At 44.3% G+C, this 22,963-nt stretch overlaps 1 protein-coding gene across 1 annotated transcript; it reads left to right on the top strand.

The window, feature by feature from the left end:
- Positions 1-2,009: 2,009 nt before the first annotated feature.
- Positions 2,010-22,587, top strand: LARP6 (La ribonucleoprotein 6, translational regulator). The gene is made up of 3 exons (XM_007197783.2): positions 2,010-2,697; positions 16,928-17,138; positions 21,030-22,587. Exons 1-3 carry the CDS (start codon positions 2,495-2,497, stop codon positions 22,095-22,097), a joined length of 1,482 nt encoding a protein of 493 aa, XP_007197845.2. The 5' UTR covers positions 2,010-2,494; the 3' UTR covers positions 22,098-22,587.
- The last annotated feature ends 376 nt before the right edge of the window (positions 22,588-22,963 follow it).

Here is a 22,963-nt window from a genome sequence, read left to right on the forward strand (position 1 = left end):
CCTGGTATTTGTTACGTACTTAAACAAATGATTAAATGAGTAAATAAAATGCCTCCTTCACCTACAGTTATTGGAGTGGTCTCCAGGGTTGAGTTTTTGCTTTAACTTAACCATAGGCCATCCTGATGCCTTGTCAATGTTTTTCCTTTTGTTTTATACTCAGAAACTATGGAAAAAAGCCATGTCCCAGTTTGAGTTTACTACAGAAATGAGCTCTCAAGATTCCAGGGAAAGCGAACAAGGCCAACTGTGGGCTGAGGTCATGATTTTGTTGAAGGAGGCTTTGCTAATCATCTCCATACTGATGCAAACTCCCTGCAATGATGCTAAACACAGGCCTGGGTGGAAGCGGCCTCATTCCCTGGCCACAGCACAGTGTAGGAAGGAGCTGGAAACCAGAAGGGGCCCTTTAAAAGGCCTGGTTCCTTCATCAGTGACACAAATGATGAGGTGTGTGGGTAGAACTAATCAAATCAAATGTGAAGTTGCCTTAAAATTTTCATGCAAATTTTGCATTTGATTCTCTCAGTGGGGCCCTGGCAGAAAGGTTTGTACTCTTGAGGGTACCCAATCCAGAACAGGAGGAGCTCAGGGCTGGATGGTGTATAACATCCTTCCTAGATCCAAAATTCCTTTATACAGAGTCAGAAATAAATAATACCAGAATCAGCATAGGTAGAAATATTTGGATCTAAGGGCATATAAATTCAATTTATTTTTTCAAAACTCCAACCAAATAAAACACCTCCGCAGATCAGATTCACCCACCAACTGCCAGTTTTCAAACTATAGGGGACTAGGAATCTATATTTTCAGAACAGTCCCCAGGGGACTCTTATGGTCAGGCAATTGGAAACCCTGATATAAGGTATGCATGAATTCTACGTAAATTAAAACCTGGTACCAATGGAGCCATTATCCTGGGTAGGGATAATAATCCCTGTAGTTTTTGCCACACAGAACAGTTTAAATGAGATGACGCATATTGTTTTGTGAATTTAGGGACTAAAGTTATCAGATCAGGAGGCGTGGAGGGGCTTGCAAATCTCTCTCCTCTTGCTCTTCATTGCAGTGGTGGACCAGGTGTGTAGAGGTCCTATAACCACTGTAGCCCTGGAGGGAGGCACAGATCCTCTTGACTTCTTGTCTCTTCCTCCTAGTAGCTCAGACTCCAGGCTGTGAGCTGTTCTAGGGCAGAACACCAAGGGTTTACCTCTTCCTTTACTTACTCATTCTAGGACCTCTTCTTTCAAAAGAGAGATCTGAAAAAGAAAGGGATGCAGATTCCAGTCAAACCTTAAAAAGAGGGGCTGTCCTTACTGCCCCCTTGGGTCTCTCCTGGCCCACCTCAGGTGCCCAGAGCCCCGTGCATGGTGTTCTTTTACAAAGATGCTGATTTCCAAGACCCCATTTCTTGAGCCAAAAGGTGTTGGTCCAGGGTTCCATTCTTTTGAAGCCCTACTGTGGCAAATTAACACAACAGATTACGCAGAAGGCGCTAAATCAAGAGCGTCATGAAAGCAGATGGAAGTTTTATTCATTTCTATGCCCCTGTCCCTAGTTTCTGGGTCACATTTGAAGGGTTGAGATGGAACTCAGTATAAAGCTAAATGTGAAAAGGTGGCAGGGTTTCAAGCATACTGGCATTTCAATAGCTCCCTTTATTCATTCAACAAATATTTGGATGCTTACTATGAGCAGGGCATATTCTAAGAGGCATAGAGGGCAGTGGATTTCAAACTTTAGTGAACTTCAGCATCGCTTGGAGGGCTTGGTAAAGCACAAAGTTCTGAATCATAGCTTCTTAATCAGCAGGTCTGGGTGGGCCCTAAGAATGTGCAATTCTAACAGGTTCGCAGGTAAAGCTGGTGCTGTTGGTTTGGGGACCACACTCTGGGAACCACTAGAATGAGGCACGGCAAAAGCCAAGTCCCTGACGTCACAAGACGCACAGTGTAGGGTGCTTATGCCAAGGAGACCTACGGTGGAGATTTCGGTCGTCTGTGCAAGTCAGAAGGGGAGACGCGCAAGGGGCACAGAAGCCCCTTAAGCTGCTGTCTGTGCCTGCCACCCCCAGAGTCATCCACAAACTGTGAAGTCAGATGTGCCGCGCCCCTCCCCTCCTCGGGGCCGCCTGGAAAGGAGCGGGCGGGAGGAGGGAGCCCTGGCGCATCACTCGGGCTTGGGCCGTGTGAGCCGCGGGCGCGCACTGTTAGGACCGGGGGGTCGGGGAATCAGTCCCGGACAGGCCTCTGTGGGAGGAGAGCAGAGGAAGGCACCTTCCCGCTACGCGACCCCGTCTGCGCTGGCGCTCGGTAGGCGGTCGGGGTGGTGGCGACGGCGGCGCGGGGCGGGGCGCCGCGACCCCCGTCCTTCCCGGGGCAGAGCCGCTCGCGTCGCCTCCGCCCCCTCGTCGCCGTAGTCCCCGCCCGGCTGGCTCGGCCTCGCGGCGTGGGGACCCGGCGGCGCCGCAGACCCGGCCGGCCCGCGAGCCATGGCCCAGCCCGGCGAGGAGGCGCTGTCCGGGCCCGAGACCGCGGTGCAGATCCGCGTCGCCATCCAGGAGGCCGAGGACGTAGAGGAGCTGGAGGACGAGGAGGAGGAGGGGGCGGAGGCACGGGGCTCGGGGGACCCCTCTCGGTACCTCAGCCCAGGCTGGGGCAGCGCCAGCGAGGAGGAGCCGAGCCGCGGGCACAGGTAAGCGCGGCGGCAGGGCCCTGGCCCGGGTGGGAGCCTCCGACCCCGAGTCCCGGCCGAACCCGAGTTGGGGGAGCACAACTCCGCGGGCACAGCGGGTCGTCACCACCCCCCACCGCCGGCCCGGGACGCTGCTCTGGGCCGTCCCACGGAGTCAGAACTGGCTTTTGGCGGTTGTTGGTGCCCGGGTCCGCAGCCTTTAACCCCACCAAGGCTCTCGGAACTGGCGGCGGGGATCTGAGGGGCCTGGACGTGGGCATGCTCTGGGACCCAGGGGGAAGTCCTTCCTGGACAATCCTCGCCATCTCCTCCCCAGAGGGAGACTCTCCTTCCCTGAGCTCACCCAAAGACCCTCCAAAAAGCCTAGCCCAGCCCAGCCTTCACTTCCGAAGCCGGCCCACCTCCCCATGAGAGTGGTCCCACCTAGCCTTCACTGCCGTCATTTCCCTGTCTGCTTATCAGTCCAAATGGGGTTGGGGGGCCGGCCAGGCACAGCTGACACTTGCTGCTGGGGGATCCGAGGAGGAGTGATTTCACCGTGTAGAGAGCTCATCTGCCCCATTTGGGATCAGTTCAGGGCTTGCTGCTTCCTCCTCCCCTGCTGGGGGATTCCCATTTTCATGCCCCTTCTCCATCTGACTTCTAAGCTTGCATCATCATCTTGCTGCCTTGGCGTTGGGTTCCTGGGTAATGCGTAGTCTAGCACAGGAAACCCCCTGTCTGACCTCGCCTCTGGGCCCTGAGCTTTATTATCAGCCAGCGAGAGACCTTACTCTTGTGTCCACTAACACCCAGGCCTTTGAGGACTGTGATTTTGTTCCTGCTGTTGAAAGGAGATGCAGTGTGGAGCATCCATAGAAATAAGAGTAGGGCAGTGACAGAACTTGCAAATAATAGGAAATCCCAAGAGGCACCTATTAAGAGTCCTCTTTGCACATGCTTTGAGCTGTCAGAGCTCTGCAGGATTATTCCCTGGCAGGCATATATTTACTTCATTGGTCGAACACTCAACTCAAGGGCATGACGATCCTGGGGCCAGAGCCATTTCCCTTCACTGCCTGACCCTTCCCTAATGGAAGAGGTGTAGATTTAAGGACCCAGAGTTTCAGGGCATTCAGATAGAGATATTCGAGCAGGAGAGTCCAGCCCAGTGGTTTAGTGCAGGAAAGCTGGGCCACAGCAGATGACATGAGAGATTAGTACATAATATCAGCACTTTACTGTAAAGTCTGATTCATTCATTCACTCAGCTGTGTGCTGAGTATTGAAAGTATAAAAATATTGAGTCACTGACATCTCACAATCTTGAGAAGGCAGCTGCTTAATCAAATCATTTCAGAGGTCATGTAAAATAGTCCAGAGTGGCTTATTCTGCTGAATTTATTTGCCTGTAACTGTGGCAAAGAGCTGTCCCCTGTCCCAGGGACTACATTTTGAGATTGTACCATTAGCAGGGATTAAAGCCCTACTTACTTCTTGGGAACCCCTATGGAGATCTAGAAGAACACGATCCTTTCTTCGGGGGTGGGGTGGTTCTTACCCCAGAGCCACCCTTCTCTCCCAGCTCCAGGGGCTGGAGTCTCATGGAGCATTCAGTCTGAAGCCTTTCCTGCTGCCCACTGGCATAGAGTTGACCCCAGAAGAATCCCTGGGGTTCTTCAGGGTGGTGGAGCTGACAGAGCCCAGCGGGCAAACATCCAGAGCACAGGGAGAGTGCAGCCAAGAACAAGAATCACGCCGTCCCCTGCTTGAGCCAGCCTGGCACGGCAGCGGCCACCACCCTGTGTGGGACACTTCTGGGCTCCCAGAGCCTACAGGAGAAAGCCCAGGTTCCTAAACCCGCTGGCTGAGATGGGTATCCACCCACGTCGTCCCTCAGCCCATTGCTTCCTTCCCTGCCTGTTTTAACAGTTCGTGCTCCCCCAGTGCTGACCCCCACTAGGTCCCTGAACACAGGGTGCTGTTTTGCGTCCACATGTCTTTGTGCTCCCACCTCAGATCCCTCTGATTAATTTCTAGTCGCCTTAAAACTTCGCTGCCTCTTCCCCACCATCCTCAGTCCCTACCCCAAAGCCAAGTTTGTTTTCTCTTCTTCGTGCTGCTGTAGTACTCTGTACACACCACAATTGTAATTCTATAGTTTTGTCTCCCTCATAAGAATATGAGCTCCATGACTTCAGGGACCGTGCTTACCTTGTTTTCATTGCATCCTCAGTGCCCAGCACAGCACCTGCTATGTAGTGGGTGTTCTATAAATATTTGTTGAATGAATGTGTGTCTCTATCATAGCACTCACTCCATCAAGTTGAAATATTTGTGTGTTTCTCCTCTTCTAGACAGTGAGATCTTTGAAGGCAGAGACCTTGTCTTAATCTTCTCCATATCTCCAATACCTAGCCCAATCTCTCTAGTCTTACCCCCATCTTGCTCACTAAAAAGATGTCTTTTCTTTTATTCTCACCTTTTTAACATAAAAAATTCCAGACATAAAATGGGAAAGAGTAGTAACCTGAGCATTTGTATACCTGCCATCTAGACTAAACAGTTGTTAGTATTTTGCCATATTTGATGGATGTATAATGTGTGTGGTTTCCCCTGAACTATTTGAAAGTATGTTGTACGCAAGACTTATACCCTAAGTACTTCATTTTGTAGCTCTTAATAATGACATTCTCCTATAAAATCATAATACTACTACTGCAACTAAGAAAATTAACAATAATTCCCTAATATAATCCCTAAAATAATCTAATAGTCAAGTTCCACGTTCATGTTTCCCCCAATTGTCCCACATTGTATTTTACAGCTGTTTCTTTTTCACCTCAAACCAGAACCCCAGATCGAGACAGTTGTCTATTATATCTCTTTAGAATCTTTTAATCTAGAGCATCCCCACTTTTTTTTTTAATGCTTTCCTATTTTAGATAAGAGCCCAGATGTCTTGTTGAATGTTTCACAGTTTGAACTGGTCTGGTTATGTTCTCATCGTCTAGCGTAACTTGCTCCTTTGTACCATGTGTTTCCCATAAACTCAAGTTAGCGCAGAAGGCTTGATTAGATTCAGTTAAATATTTTGGCAAGAACACTCTTTGGGCACTGCCATAAACTTATTGCATCACCTCAGGCAGCATCCACCATTAGTGACGCTAAATTTGACTTCTTGGTTTAGGTGATCCCTCCATTGTGATTAACAAGTAACATCTGGTCTTCTTGTGAATATTCTTTAACCAACGACCTTTCACCTAATGGTGTTAGCATCCACTGATGATCTTTGCTTGAGTCAGTTCATCGGGGATTACATATTGGTGATTTTCTCATTTTATCATTCTTTGTACATTTATTAGCTGACATTCGTATGTAAAATAGAGCTTTCCCTGATCATCTGGGATTGAACAAGAGTCCCTCGTAAAAAGGCAAACAGATATGAGCACTTCCTTGCCTTTTCCCCCTCAGTTTATTTTTATTTTTATTTTCTTCCAGTTTTATTGAGATATAATTGACTACAGCACTATATAAGTGTAAGTTGTACAAGATAATGATAATCGTGAAACGATTATTGCAACAAGTTTAGTGACCATCCATCATCTCATATAGACACAAAATTAAAGAAATAGAAAACAAATTTTTTTCCTTGTGATGAGAACTCTAAGACTTTACTCTCTTAACATCTTTCATATAACATACAGCAGTATTAATTATATGTATCATGTTGCACATTATTTCCCTAGTACTTATTTATCTTATAACTGGAAGTTTGTACCTTTTGACCACCTTCATCCAATTCCTCCTCCTCTCCCCCATCCTCCACCTCTGGTAACCACAAATCTGATTTCTTTTTCTGACTTTGTTTTTGAAGTATAATTAACCTCCAACACTATGTTAGTTCCTGTTACACAACATAGTGATTCGATACTTCTATACACTTCAAAGTGATCACCACAATAAGTCCAGTTACCATCTCTCACCATACAAAGATATTACATAATTATTGACTCTATTCCCCACACTGGACATTTCATACCCGTGACTCATTTATTTTGCAGCTGGGAGTTTGTGCCTCTTAATCTCCCTCACCCATTTGTCTCCTCCCTCTACTTCCCTGCAACCACCAGTTTGTTCTCTGTTTCTGTTTTATTATGTTTGTTCATTTGTTTTTTAGATCCCACATATAAGTGAAATCATACAGTATATGTCATTCTCTGTCTGACTTATTTCATTTAGCATAATACCTTCTAGGTCCATTCATGTTGTCGCAAATGAGAAGATTTCATTCTTTTTTATGGCTGAGTAATATTCCATTGTGTATATATGTGTGTGTGTGTATGTATATATATATATATATATACACATATATATACATATATATACACATATATATACATATATATATGTGTATATATATATATATACATACACACACACACAACACCACAGCTCCTTTATCCATTCATCCATCTGTTTATGGATACTTAGGTTGCTTCCGTATCTTGGCTGTTGTAAATTATGCTGTGGTGAACATAGGGGTGGATATATCTTTTCTAATTAATATTTTCATTTTCTTCAAATAAATACCCAGGAGAGAATTGCTAGATCATATGGTAGTTCTATTTTTAATTTTTAAGGAATCTCCATACAGTTTTCCATAGTGGCTGCATCAACTTACATTCCCATCAGTGGTGCATGAGGGTTCCCTTTACTCCACATCTTTGCCAACACTTGTTATGTGTTGTGTTTTTGACAATAGCCCTAATGACAGCTGTTAGGTAATATCTTACTGTGGTTTTGATTTGCATTTCCCTGATGATTAGTGATGTTGAGCCTCTTTTCATGTGCCTGTTGGCCATCTGGATGTCTTCTTTGCTTTCTGATACTAGATATTCTAGGCTTAATTTGTACTTTTGTCATGGAATCCCTCCATTCCCACAGGAATCCCTGGTTTTTCAAATGATAGGTGGAAGGTATTTAGAAACCAAGACCTGGAATTAAAAGTGCTAATTTCTATTGGGGCATCATTTCTTTCAGGCCCTTTCAATAGACAGAGCTAAGAAATATATTTTTAAAAAATAAGTTTATGTTGATAATTCCAATTCAAATTTAACATTTCAGGGGTTTTGCCTTATTTCTTTTATTTTTATACTGAAAATCTTGATTCCTAATAACATTAACACATTTACTTATTTGCTTTGTCTTACAGTGTGTAAAAATGATTTAAAACTATAATACTAAATATTAGTATGAATAATAAAACCACTGAGCACATCTGCTCTTCATTTAACAAACAAAAACATCTAGGTTTCTTTCTCTTTGTGATTTTACAGGGCCATTGCACAAGGCTATCTTTTCCCTGTCCTGGATGATGATAATGAAACCTTTCATTTATTAATGCCATTTATGTGCCGTATGTGGAACTAAGTACCTTGTGTACATTATCTCTGCTCCACACCACAAACCATTATGTAGACCTGGAGAGACATCCACTAGTTGTACTTTTCCTAGGCCCTAGGAAATATGCCAGAACAGCATGGCAGAAGACAGGATTAGAGAGGAAGGTCATGATCTCTGTAATAAGTATGTAGGAAGCCATGGACCAACCAAACATAGCATATGGCCTCTGCTAGTAGCATCCAAAATGTAGTTGTTCCCGTGATACCTTTTCCAGAGTTGGTACATACCTATATGTTTTCATCCTGTCCTCCTGAACCTTTATTTTTTTGAATCTTCCCTCATGTTTTTATATTGCATTATCAATTTGGTTGCCTTTTTGAACCTTTTCAGATTCATTATCTTTTTCTAGAGACGAGTCAAAAGGAACTTCACACAATGGTACTGGACCCTAGTGTTTTTCATAAATGTTATTTTCTCCTTTGTGTTCACTATCCTCCATGTTGCTGTCCATCATTTTCCTAGCCTTGGTGACCCAACCAACATACATTAGACCATCAGCAAGGATAGATGATGAGTCCAAAAATTTTTCTGTACTGAAAGTCTTAGTGAGGAGCTCAGTACTCCACCATTTTAGTTTGGGTATTTTCCTTCATAAGGTATCATCTGATGAACCATTCAATTAACAGCCAAAGTAGCTTGAAATTTTATGAGTAAAGCAGCCTTGGAGATCTTATCCTGCCCTTATTTCTCCAAATCATTTACAAATATAATAGATATTTCAACACTGGTCTGTGGAGCCCAATTAGCTGTTTCAAAATGTACCCCTTATTTCTATGCTTTGTTTCCATTTCTAGCAAGTTTACAGTCATAACAAAAGAACTCATCATCACTCCCAGTTCATAATGCTTTATTTAAAGCAAAACAGTAATGCAAATGTAAAACTTTTTCACAGTCCTCTTGAAAGGCCACTAGCAACATATTCACCAGGAACCATACTTTCTCCCTAAAAGAATTCTGATAGGTGTGATTTGCCCATACAGAAACAATTCACTTTACCTTGGTGATGCTTTTTAAATTCCTACTACGTGCAAGGCTCTGGGTAGAATGAAAGAAACCAATATGAATCCTACCCTCCCAGAACTTAGAGTTCAGGGCACTAATAAGATATGCCCACAAGTAGCTCTGATACAAATAGAGGCAAGTATTAGGAGAAGTTGAAATGATTTCCTTCCTGGGAGAGTTACGTTTGAGATGGGCCTTGATGTGTGACTAGGATTCGGACCTGAGAGAGAGGGGCAAGGCATTCAAGGAGATGGGAACAGCATGCACAAAGGCATAGAGTCCAGAAACCTTGTGATACGGGGAACTATAAGTCTTTTATTTGCTTGGAGCAAAGGATCTGCAAGGAAATAGAAATGCATTTGGAAGCTGGTTACAGCCAGATTCTAAGTGAATCTGAATAAAGAGCTAAGGATTTCGGATTTTATTTAATAGGAAATAGAAAACATTATTAGTATCAAAGCAGAGCAGTGGCATTTTATAGCTGTTCTTGAAAACGTGTAATAAGGCACAGAACGGAAGAGACTGTAGCCCAAAATACAACAGGAAGTGACAGGAGGTGGGAAGAAAGAACCCTAGAAAGGCTGTGGTTGGGAAATATGCAAAGGAGGCAAGAGTGAAAAGGGATGCTAATATCTGAGAGGTAATTTAAATTCTTCCTTTAGAACAATTGCCCAGCCTCTCTACCTGCCAATGAAAGGTAGTAGACAATATACCCTTTACTTCCCAGGGGAAAAAAGAAACAAGATTATTTCCTAAAGGAATTGAGTGAACTAAGTGGTGATCTAGGGCTGCTAAGGTAGAGCTGGTACCTGATATAGGGCTCCTACTTAATGGTTCCCTTCCAGTTCACTCATGCCAATTGGCATGCCCCACCCATGTATATAGAGCCACCTAAGGAAGAAAAACAATAGGAGTGTACATATTCCTAGGGAGCCCTCACAAACCACCAAGAAAAAGCAACCCAGACTTCATTCTTCAGAATGAATAACTATGGAGCCGTAGTTCCCTACTCCTTATGTGTGGGCTTCCTTCCAAGGTGTACCATATGGAAAGGGGGGAAAAGGAGTCACTTTACAGTGGAGTCGTGTGACAAACACTACCTCAGTCAGGTGATTAGGGTCAACATCCACAATTATCAGTCATTGGATAGTATGTGCCCTTTATATGATGTGATGAGAATGGAAATTTACATCAGTGGTCCTCTTCCCAAAAACTCATATCCCCGGTCTAATCATGAAAAAAATATCAGACAAATCCCAATTGAAGGACATTCTACAATATACCTGCCCAGTACTCCTCAACATTGTCAAGGTCATCAAAAACAAGGAAAGTCTGAGAAAGTGTCATAGCCAAGAGAAAAGAGGAGCCTAAAGAGACACAATGAATAAATGTAACGTGGAATGGGATCCTGAAACAGAAAAAGGCTATCAGGTAAAAACTAAGGAAATTTGAATAAAGTATGGACTTTAGCTAATAATAATGTATTAATACTAGTTCATTAAGTGTCCCATACTAATGCAAGCTATTAATAATAGAAGAATTCTGGTGTGGGATATATGGGAACTCTATGCTGTTTTCACAATTTTTCTGTCAATCTAAAACTATTATAAAATAAGTTTATTTTAAAAATATTTTTAAAAAGAAAAAGACGACTTTTTTACCAGCCACGTGAAGAAAATCAGTGACATGAAAATTAAATGGAAAAACTGACCCCAGAGGATACAGAGGCAACACTGTTGGAAACAGAAGAGACTGTTAAAAATTACATATACTCCAGTTAGTACCCTGAGAGAATTTAAGATAGTGTATCCACAAAATAAGAACAGGATGCTCTTAAAAAGGAATAATCTGGGGCTTCCCTGGTGGCGCAGTGGTTGAGAATCTGCCTGCCAATGCAGGAGACATGGGTTCGAGCCCTGGTCTGGGAAGATCCCACATGCCGTGGAGCAACTAGGCCCGTGAGCCACAATTACTGAGCCTGCACATCTGGAGCCTGTGCTCCACAACAAGAGAGGCCGCGATAATGAGAGGCCTGCGCAGCGCGATGAAGAGTGGCCCCCACTTGCCACAACTAGAGAAAAGCCCTCGCACAGAAACGAAGACCCAAAACAGCCATAAATAAATAAATAAATAAAAATTTTTTTAAAAAAGGAACAATCTGAAGACATAAAAGAATTTTTAAAGACTAAATAATTACTGAAATTCTAAAAATTCACTGGAAAAGGTTGGAAGATAATGTCAAGGAAATCTCTTAGCATATAAATCAAAGACAAAGGCACAGACAGACAATGTGATAGAAAATAATAGGCATAGAGGATCAGTCCAAGTGGTCAGTCAGCTAACAGTATTTTAAGAAAAGAACTGTAATCTTAGCAAATGCCTTCTCCCTGCAGTGACCAATGTTTATATAGTAATAATAATGACCTACAACTGATTGACTTTCAGAGTTTAGTATCTATCTATAGACAAAGCATGAAATAGTAGTTCCAGAATAGACTGTAAATATTATGAACCATGACAAAATGAAATAAAGGCACATCTGATAAAATTTGGGAAGTTGGAAATGTAAGGAGAGATGAAGGAAAAGGAGGGGTAATAATTTGCACATCATATGTTGTGAGGAATTGGGAAATATTTTTTAATGTTGGCGGAATAAGAAACAGAATTTTAAGTATATTATTTAAAAACACATAGAGAAGGCTAATAGAAAAACCAAAAATAATATAAAAATATAAAAAGAAGAGAGGAGGCTTTTCAGTGACCCCAAATCCTTCTTTTGTATAATAGGACATCAACAAAGAATTTCAGAAATTGGCAAGTGATGCATAGAGCTATGAACTTATTTTATAGACCTATAAGGCAGCTCTCACAGGAATTAAATGGTTGAATAGAGGTTGCATCTAGGAAAGAGGAGTGGAGAGGGGGATTGTTGCTCTCTTTATAAGTTTTCTACTATTTTATTTCAGTTGGTTCTATGTATATGTATTACTTTAATTTTTAAGAATTATTTTTTGATGAGCTATTAATAGGGTCCGAGGGAGAAGTAACAAGAACAGTTGGAACGGAAAAGAGAGAACAGATGGGAGACACTGCAGGATAAAATCAGCACTTGATAACTGACTCAATGTGGGGGCAAAGAGAAGGCTGAAAAATGCATCTTAGGCTTTGAGTCTAAGCACATAGAAGAGAGTATAGGGAAAGTCATTTGTGGGACATTATGGGAGGGAAGATAATGTGGTTATTATAGGATAGTTGTAATTGACAAAAAGTTGTCAATGTTCGTATATAAAGAATATAAACTTCTTTAATGTTTGTGAAGGTTACATGGTCTTTTGTGTTCAAAGGCTGTTACAAGAACCAGGAAACAGTGCAGCAGGCTCCCATATATAAAACAGGCTTTCCTGATCTTCCAAGATTCCCCTTGGGAGATGCACAGTTGCTGCTGACAGCACCCATGCAGAGGCAGGGATCCTCTGGGTGCAAGAAGCTCACCTCTGCACTCACACAGAGGTTTTCTATTACCTCCCAGTACTACCCACCTGTTCTGGAATTTCTGGTTATTTGCTCACCAGGTGCAAATACTGACACAGAGTCACCTCCCAACACATTATGGATTATTTACTGAGCGATTGTGTGAAAAGAAGATGAGCTTCCTAGGTAGAATATCTTTTGGTAAACAGGCCTAGGCTTTGGTCCTACCTGAGGCTGAGTTCTGCAGAAGGTGACAGCTTGATTCTGGACATATTGATATTGAAGCAGTATCAAGCTATCCACGTGGAAACGTCCAGCAGGTAGTTAGGAACTGAGGACTGGACTCAGGAGTGAGAGCAGGATGGAGGGGTAGGAGGAGAGGCAGACTTGAACCAACCAGTGGCTGAAGTGTAGAGGTTGCCAGGGGTAAAGAACCAAGGAAAGATCCTTGGCAAATACCTACATTTCAAAGTGGGAGGAGGAAGAAGATCCTGAAAGGACAGTCAGATGGGAAGAAAACCCAGAAAAGAACAACTCATATAAGCCCAGGGGGAGAATATCAAGAAGAAAGTGATCAACTGTGTCCCATCCTGCAGCCGGAGGCAAGAAAGCAAGATGGAGAAAAGGCGCCCTGATACAGCAAACGAATTCTTTGGTGGATGTCCAGACACAAAGAACAAGTCTGAGGAAGGTCTGGGCAAGTCTGATTGGATGAACTTGATTTTCTTAAGTCTGAGGTAGAATCATCTGCAGGGAGTAAAGTCTTCCCGTGGCTGACCTTGGGAAGAATGGGAGGATCTAGAATAGGCACTAGAGAAAGTGAGAAGTTGCATCATCTTCCTTCCATTATGTTTTATTTGTGTGTAAGTTTACTTTTAGTGATGGCATCAACTGCTCTGGTTTGGAAGTAGGACTTATTGGTCTGTGGGTCCCTTTAATGGTCTGGTCACCTGTGATATACTAGCCATTTGTAGTAAGTTGGGCCATTTTGCTTATACCTCTGAGTCCACCCAAAACTCTTCACTGGTCGTTATCACACACCTCACCCCGTCCCCTGCTATTTATTGTCATCCTTGTCAGCTGGGCCCAGAATTTCCTATGCATTCTTAGTTATTTTATCTGGTATATTCAACCTATCCGTTTTAACTACTATCTAGGGTGTACACTTTCTGTAATAAAGTGAAAATTTGTACTTTCTATCTGGCATTTTCTTTTTCATTTCATTGATTTTCCCACTGACACTTTTCCTTTGGTGTGTTTTGAGCACCTCTTTTCTCAGTGTAGTGTTACTGTCCTAGTATTTGGCTGTAAGTAGTAGAAAACCCAACTAACAGTGAATTAAACAAATAGGATTTTATCTTTCTCATGTAATAATCATAATTCTGCAAGTATGTAGTTATAGTAGTTAGTTCAGCAACTCAGTAATATCAGAACCAATAATGTCAATAAATTAGGCCAAGCTGATTCTCCTGACCTTTTCCTTATGGTAGTAAAATAGCTGCTACAGCTCCAACCATTACATCCACACTCAAAACAGATAAAAGGGGAAGGGGCAAGGCCAAGGCCAAGAGATTTTCACTTGTATGTTATTGGCCATAACATGACAAATGGCTACCACCTGTAAGAGAGACTGGGAAAGTGAGCATTTAGTTTTTATAACCTCCATAGTAAAGGAGGGCAAGTGAGAAAGAGTTTGCTATTAGATGCTGGGTGAGTCAGACTGGTGTCTGCCACAGCTACCTTTTAGGGACTTCTAAAATATTCAGCTTATCTACTGTTTAAGTTGCACTTGACCTGTTATATCTAGTGGACTGCCTTAACATATTCCCTTAGTTTATCATCCCATTTTTAAAAAGCCTTTTGAAGAAACATACTTTTAAAGTTAGTCTCTTAGACTGTTTTTTTCCTTTAGTACATACACATTTGTCTTGTGACATCAGTAAGGTATTTTAAAAACCATTTCCAGACTCTCTACAGGCAAATAACTAAAACTCTTCATTTTAAAAATCTACAAGTGCCTGTATTTTATGCTAAATATAATTTCTGAATTTGAAAAATTGTGAGATAGATTTAGGTTTTTTTTTCTCCTGCCAGAATATTCAATTTTTTTTCTCATTTTGACTCTTATACAATTGCTTTTTTTTAAGGTTGTGAGCCAGTGAACATTTTGCTGGAGTTGAAGAACATAAATGTATGTGCCTTTTCCGGCTTTAAACTGTCACATTCATAGGTTCTTTTACTTTATGAGCCCTTTTTTTTTTTAATTGGTTATTTATATGAACTCTCTGAGCCCTTTTGGGAGCCTGGCAAGTTCTCCCAACAGAGTGGAAGTACCTTGGATGCTTTAGGAAGACTAGGATGCTTTAGGGGGATTAGGTTTGTGCATCTGTCCCAAGAGATGCTCTTTCTGCTTGGAACATGTTGATGGAGGCTCTGGGTCTGATAGTCAATGTTATTAGACATCAAACTGCCACAAAGGAAAGTAGTTCTTTTTCTTTTCTCTGGAAGTAATTTTTAACCCATACTTTTTATTGAATAATAAATATAGTATTTATATAATACATAATCTGGTAATTAAATATACAAAAGGGAACTCACCTTTGATAACTTCTAATAATGGTGTCAACTATGATGTGGATAATCACAAATTCCTTAAATATTTATGGTTTTGAAGATATTTATAATCTCTTCATGAAAGATTGGCCTTCCTAAAGAAGCTTTGCCCAGGATTTCTTTGCCTTGTTCTCATGTCCTAGTATTCTCGGAGAGAAGGAGAGGAAGTATGTCCAGTTGGAGCTGCTGGGGGGCAGGGGGGTTCATTTAGAAGGGCCCCAGTGAATGAGACTGTTTCCAGATTTCCGGCAGTGTCCCAACAAAATGTGGAAGGTATCATGTGTGCTGACTTTGGAGACAGAAAATTTGAGTTTGAAACCTATATCTGCCCCTTATGACTGAACAAATGAGTGTGTCTATCACTTACTGAGCCCTGAGGGTATGTCAGGTACTCTTCTAGATATTTCCATGAATTAATTAATCTTCACACAAGTCTATCAAGAAAGTGACTATCATGAGTCCCAATTGATAGCTAATGGAACTGAAGTATGGCAGTGAATTTCCTTGCCTAAGGTGACTCAGCTAATAAATGGTGGTGTCAGGATTCAAACCCAGGCAGCCTAACTCTAGAACCAGGACTCTTAGTTACTCTGCTAAACTATCTTCTACAAATCGGGATTTGTGGGGAGGGGAGAATAGGAGTATGTGTGAAAAGCATCTTGTCAATGGCAGAGCAACATAAATGTTAATAGAGGGTGTTGTTTTTCTTTTTTAATGATCTTCTGTTCTTGTTAAAAATGAAAGCTTGACCCATTGACAGATGAATGGATAAAGAAGAAGTGATACATATATACGATGGAATATTACTCAGCCATAAAAAGGAACGAAATTGGGTCATTTGTAGAGACGCGGATAGATCTAGAGACTGCCGTACAGAGTGAAGTAAGTCAGAAAGAGAAAAACAAATATCGTATATTAACGCATATATGTGGAGCCTAGAAAAATGGTACAGATGAACCGGTTTGCAGGGCAGAAATAGAGACACAGATGAAGAGAACAAACGTATGGACACCAAGGGGGGAAAACGGCGGGGGGGGGCCGGGGGGGATGAATTGGGAGATTGGGATTGACATGTATACACTGATGTGTATAAAATAGATGACTAATAAGAACCTGCTGTATAAAAAAATAAATACAATTAAATTTTTAAAAAATGAAAGCTTGATTTCTTAGCTAGTTGGGGGCAAAAATCTCTCCCCTTGTGGCCATGTGATTCTCACTTCTGAGGAGCCCAGTTCAGATGTGATCCATTACAGTTTCCTAGGGTTGCTGTAACAAAGTGCCACAAACTGGGTGGCTTAGAACAACAGAAATTTATTGCTTCACAGTCCTGGAGGCTGGAAGTCCAAGATCAGGATGTCAGCAGGGGCTTGCTCCCTCTTGAGGTGCTAGGGAAGGGTCTGTTCCAGGCCTGTCCCCTAACTTCTGATGGTTTGCCGGCTGGCAATCTTAGACATTCCTTGACCTCTGCCGCATCACCCCGACCTCTGCCTTCATCTTCACGTGGTGTTCTCCCTGTGTGCGCGTGGATCAGGGCCCACCCTACTCTGGGGTGACTTCATCTTTAACTAATGACATTTGCAAGACCTTTTTTCCAAATACCATCACACTCTGACATATGGGGGGGCGGGACTTCAACGTACGAAACTTGGGGGCTACGGTTCAACCCCTAACACCTCGTGTCCCCTTCTGGTCTCAGTGGCACCACGACAAGTGGGGGCGAGAACGAGCGTGAGGACCTGGAGCAGGAGTGGCAGCCCCCGGACGAGGAGTTAATCAAGAAACTGGTGGATCAGATCGAATTCTACTTTTCTGATGAAAACCTGGAGAAGGACGCCTTCCTGCTGAAGCACGTGAGGAGGAACAAGCTGGGGTATGTGAGTGTCAAGCTACTCACATCCTTCAAAAAGGTGAGGCTTTGTTCTCAGAAGCCGCTTTGAGGGTTTCAGAGGCGCTTTGGGTTGTGGTTCTCAATATTTTTTACCCCCTTGAAAGCTGATGACTAACAACTTTTTATTTCCTCCAAGCCCTGAAAAAGGGGGAAATGATCAAGAGAAGGGATTTAGGATCATTTTTAAGAATATCCTCCCACTCTATTAAAAGGGTCCTGGGTGTTGGGACAAGTCTCAGCTGGTGGCAGTTATGAAATGACATTACTTGTTCTTAGCAAAGTTCAGGCACTCTTGCCGGGCAGGTGGGTGGCCAGGAGGATGCTGTGCCAGGACAGGGGGCTCAGTGACCTGGAGAGACACCGACCAGGCCTAGAATTATCTGAAATCTAAGCTTTTCATTTGCCAAGTTGAATAAATAAGAGGAGGAAGGAGCTCTGGGAGACGAGCCTCCTCCACGACACCAGCCGCCTTTGCTGTGTAATGCCAACATCCTCATCTATAGGATGGAGATGTAGGATATCTATTGCATGTCTCTGCTGTATAGATCCAGCAACTGGGTTGTGAATTCCCTGCTTCTTGAAGAGTTAACAGGCCGGTTGGAGTAAGAACTCTGTGTCTCCCTTGGGGAAAGTGTATTTACTAGAATGGAAAAGCCCACGTGGCCTGTTGCATAACGGGATGTGTAACGAGTGGGTCCTAGCCAAGTTGCCTCTGTGCTTTGTCAGAGAGCGCTGGAGGAGAGCTTTCCTCCCGGAGCTCTTCTCTGCCTCGCCGGCTGGAATACTCTGCCCTCTTCTCTTGATTTCTTTCCTTTATTCGTTCATCAAACATATTTGCTCTGTATGCTGAGTGCTGTGTTAGGCACAGGATATACAAAATGAACATGGCATTCCCCCCTGCCCTGGCAAAGTCCAATAAGGGACACAGACCACTGAAGGATCACAATATGACCATCAAAAGTACTGCAACAGAAAGAACAAAGTACTGCTTGGAGCTAATTGATCAGAACAACTAACCCTGCCTGGAGAATTGAGAAGTCTTCCCAGAAGCAGTGACATTGAAATAGGATCTTGAAGGATGAGTAGGAGTTTTCAAGGTACAGGAGAAGGGAAAGGGCATTTCATGTTGTAGAGGAAAAACCTACTCTTCTTCCTCACAATACTTATGCCACCAGATGTGGGGGAGGTTTTTGCCCATACCAAGCAATTCTGCGACACCCAGTTGGGTGTCCTACAGTTTAACCCAATTCTGACACTGTCTACCGGCGGATAGCATCAGGTCCCTACAGGTTAAGGGTTCTGCACCACACTTCAGATGCCAATCACAAGTAGTACGTCCCCAGGGATCCACAGCTTCTGTCTGACTTGGCTACAAATCAGAGGTTCCCATGACCTCCGCCCCCTTGGATTCGATTATTTGCTACAGCTGTTCACAGAACTCAGGAAAAGACTTAATTAGATTTACCAGTTTATTAAAGGATATGATAAAGGATACAGAGGAACCACCTGATGCAGAGATGCATAGGGCAAGGTCTGGGAGGGTCCCAAGTGCGGGAGCTTCTGTCCCCATGAGGTTGGGGTGTGACACCTTCCTTAGGATGTGTTCACCAACCTAGAAGCTCTTCGAACCCTGTACTTTAGGGATTTTTATGGCGTCTTTGTCATGTAGAATGATCAATTATAATAATAATAATTATTATATTATAATAATAATATGGATATTATTATATCCATTTCCTGCCCCTCTCCCCTTTCTGGAGAACGTCAGGGCTAAAGGTTCCAAGCTTCACATCATCCAGGAGCCCAGCCAGAGTCGCCTCATTAGAGCAAAAGATGCTCCTTGTGCTCTTATCACTCAGGAACTTACCGAGGTTTCAGGAACTCAGTGCCAGTAACAGGGATGAAGCCCAAATATATGTATTTCTTCGTATAAATCACAGTATCACACATGTCCAGAGAACAGTGAGCAAGCCCTCACATGAAAGTGCTGGTGGGGGAACCCAAAATCGAGCAGCCAGTGGAATCATCCTGTACATTCCTTTATTCCTCCCCAGGGACCCTAAGAGTGAGCCTAATTTTCTTTCCTTTTTAAGTTGCCACTTACTGGATCTATTTAGGAGACTTCTCTGTTGAAAACTGGCTGCAGAGTAGACACAGACTCCCCAACACCTCCAAAATGACAGCAAAGACCCTTTTCATTCTAAAGCGTTTCCTGCTAATCATAATAGGAAACATATATGGCCAGGGCCACCACAAAGTTTTGGAAAATCTTACCAAGTTCTAGTAATTGCACAAAGATGGCAGCTCTCTGGTTCCTCTTCCTAGGGGGGTGCCTGGACACTCCTTCCCCAGGCTCACAGACCCAGGCCTGGGATGCTCAGACCTAACGGAGATTCCCAGTGGCCCTGACTCCTGGCTCTGGGCAGGGGGTACTGGGTCCCGCTTCTCTCTGGATTGGCCATGGCCTTCCAGCAGCTTCTCCGGCCCTCTGAGCAAGGCCACCATGGCCTTCCCCCGGCACTCCTTGCCCAGTCTTCCCCTCCTCTCCTGAGTGCTCCCTCCCTGACTGGCAATGGAGAAGACCCTCTCCCCCCATGTTTCACCCCCACAGAGCCATTGTCCTGTGGTCATCTTCTTCACCCTTTCTGGATCCCTCATTGACCCTGTCTACCTGCAGTCCAACTCTTTGCCTGGACCTGCTTCTCTCTGCCCTTGGCTCATGCCACGGTAATCAGCCCATTGATTCTGTGTGTAGGTGACTTGTGATTCCTATACCCTAAGCCCCAGTCTGGGCTGTTTCACCCAGAGGCCACAGGCTAGAGTGGAGAGTGCCCTCTCTCCAGGAGCCTGCCGGTACTACTCAGAGCTCTGCCAGGGCTCCCCCCACCCGGCCCTGTTTGGGAGCCCTCCCTTCTGAGTTCCGGGAAGTTCCTGTTTGTGTCAGGGTGCCTCTGCAGAGCAGCTGCGCTGGCTCCGGGTGATCTCGCCATTCCTGGCTCAGGTTACCCACCCATCTGCACCATTTCTTCGGGATGACTCATTCTCCATGGCATTCCCTTCACCAGAAGTGGGCCTCTCGAAAATTACTGTTTTACAGTATAAATATAGCTTCCATGCACTGCAACATTGATACGCACAATTTCCACCAAAGGAGGAGGAGCGAGGGACCATTTCCTTATTCTCCTTGACACCCAAGTTGCATTTAATTCCAAGTTGAAACAGCCCACATCATCTTCAGGAGATATTGAAAGATCTTTTGGCACCTTCTGTGTCGTGAATGCAGAAATGTGGAAGCACCACTTCAGAAAAGGATTTGAATGTTAAAATCTCCAGATCCTGTCAAAATGGTAGCATGTAATATTTGAAATAATGATAGCACATAATATTTGTTTAGTACTCACTGTGAGCTGGACACTGTCCTAAGTTTTATATGTGTAAAATGTGTGTCTGGGTGTAGGTATGTATATATTTCTTTATTCATTTAATCCTCATGATAGTTCTATGAGGTAGACACTATTAATGTCTTCATTTTACAGATGAGGAAGTTGAGGTACTGAGGGACTGAATAACTCTTCAGATCTTACTGTCAGTTAGAGGTGGCCCCTGGATTTGTGTTTCCAACAGCCTTGTTCCAGAACCTGCGGGTTTAACCTGTAAAGTTGCACAGAATAGAATATTTCCATACCTTGGAAAGATCTGTTGGACAGCACTGTTCTAAACCGTACTGCCTTGTTTGTAACTGTAGAAAGTGTATTCGTTCACTCACTAGGTTTTTGAGTGCCTGCACACACCAGGTATAATTCTAGATACTGATGTTCCAGGGGTAAGGAAAGGAGGGAGGGAGATTATAGAGGACACCAGGAGGACACGGACAGTAGGTACTGTTTCTGATTTGCTCTGTGTTCTTCAGGTGAAACACCTTACACGGGACTGGAGAACCACAGCACATGCCTTGAAGTACTCAGTGACCCTCGAGTTGAATGAGGACCACCGGAAGGTGAGGAGGACCACCCCTGTCCCACTCTTCCCCAACGAGAACCTCCCCAGCAAGATGCTCCTGGTCTATGACCTCTACCTGTCCCCCAAGCTGTGGGCCCTGGCCACCCCCCAGAAGAATGGAAGGGTGCAGGAGAAGGTGATGGAACACCTGCTCAAGCTCTTCGGGACCTTTGGAGTCATCTCATCAGTGCGAATCCTCAAACCCGGGAGAGAGCTGCCCCCCGATATCCGGAGGATCAGCAGCCGGTACAGCCAGGTGGGGACCCAAGAGTGCGCCATTGTGGAGTTCGAGGAGGTGGAAGCGGCCATCAAAGCCCATGAGTTCATGATCACAGAATCTCAGGGCCGGGAGAGCATGAAAGCTGTCCTGATTGGTATGAAGCCACCCAAAAAGAAACCATCCAAAGAGAAGAACCAGGACGAAGAACCCACTTCGAGCATCCACCTGAACAAGTCCCTAAACAGGAGAGTTGAGGAGCTTCAATACGTGGGGGATGAGTCTTCCACCAACAGCTCCTCCGACCCCGAGAGCAATCCCACGTCCCCTATGGCTGGCCGGCGACCTGCAGTCACCAACAAGCTCAGCCCTTCTGGCCACCAGAATCTCTTTCTGAGCCCGAATGCCTCCCCGTGCTCAAGTCCTTGGAGCAGCCCCTTGGCTCAACGAAAAGGCGTTTCCAGAAAATCCCCACTGGCCGAAGAAGGTAGGCCGAACTCCAGCGCCAGTCCTGAGATCTTTCGCAAGTGCACGGATTATTCCTCGGACAGCAGCGTCACTCCCTCTGGCAGCCCCTGGGTTCGGAGGCGCCGCCAGGCTGAGATGGGGACGCAGGAGAAGAGCCCCAGAGCGAGTCCCCTGCTCTCTCGGAAGATGCAGACTGCAGATGGGCTGCCTGTGGGGGTGCTGAGGTTGCCCAGAGGCCCTGACAACACCAGAGGATTCCACAGTGGACACGAGAGGAGCAGGGCCTGTGTATAAATACCTTCTATTTTTAATACCAGCTCCATTGAAAACCTCCTGTGTTTTCAAGGTTCTGACAAATAACCTGGCATGACATAGAGTGAAATTAAGTCCCTTTGAAAGATTTTGTATACGTGTAGACCTCTTAATTTATATGTTTGTAATATACATGAATTGCCTGGTATGCTCTGGTTTTAAGACCCTCTTCTAGTTCAGAGCACCCATTCCTCCCAGCATGACCATTATTTTGATGATGCCCAACGTGTGTGAATGGCTCTGCAGGGCTGTGGGACAGAGGCTGCCCAGAGAGGGCCTGGCAGTGGGTCTCTTCTTCGTGGCAGGGTTCTTCTCTCCAGTGACTGAGCCATCCTCAGTTGGCCATGCAAGGGCTTCTTGAAAGCCCAGAGGAGTTCTGTTCTACAACAGCAACTAGTTAAGCCAGTAGCATGGTGTTTTATACGACCAAATGTATGTTTCCTGTCAAGTGAATAAATAATAAAACACCTAACTGGGAGTGCTGGCTCTGAACCCATAGACTGTGCCTGACAAAATCTGTGTGCATCTGACAAGGCTGTGGGTGGTGTCATGAGGCACTGAGGAGCTTAACAGGGACACATTTCTTGAGTGTGCCCCAGGGCTCTCCTTGGGGCTCCCCGCAGCCTGAGAGGTCAGCAGAGTTTGTGCAGATGTTAGAGCACCACAGTCTTTCATCACAATGAATCGTACCAAACAAAGGCAGCTTAGTATAGACCAAGTTCTCTAGATGTGGTCCCCGGACCAGCAGCATTGACACCATCTGGAAACTTGTTAGGAATGCAAATTCTCAGGCCCTACATCAGCTGACTGAGTCAAAAACTCTGGGAGAAGGGCCTGGAATCTGGATT

The sequence above is a fragment of the Balaenoptera acutorostrata genome, chromosome 3, assembly GCF_949987535.1.
Source record: "Balaenoptera acutorostrata chromosome 3, mBalAcu1.1, whole genome shotgun sequence".
Taxonomy (NCBI): Eukaryota; Metazoa; Chordata; class Mammalia; order Artiodactyla; family Balaenopteridae; genus Balaenoptera; species Balaenoptera acutorostrata.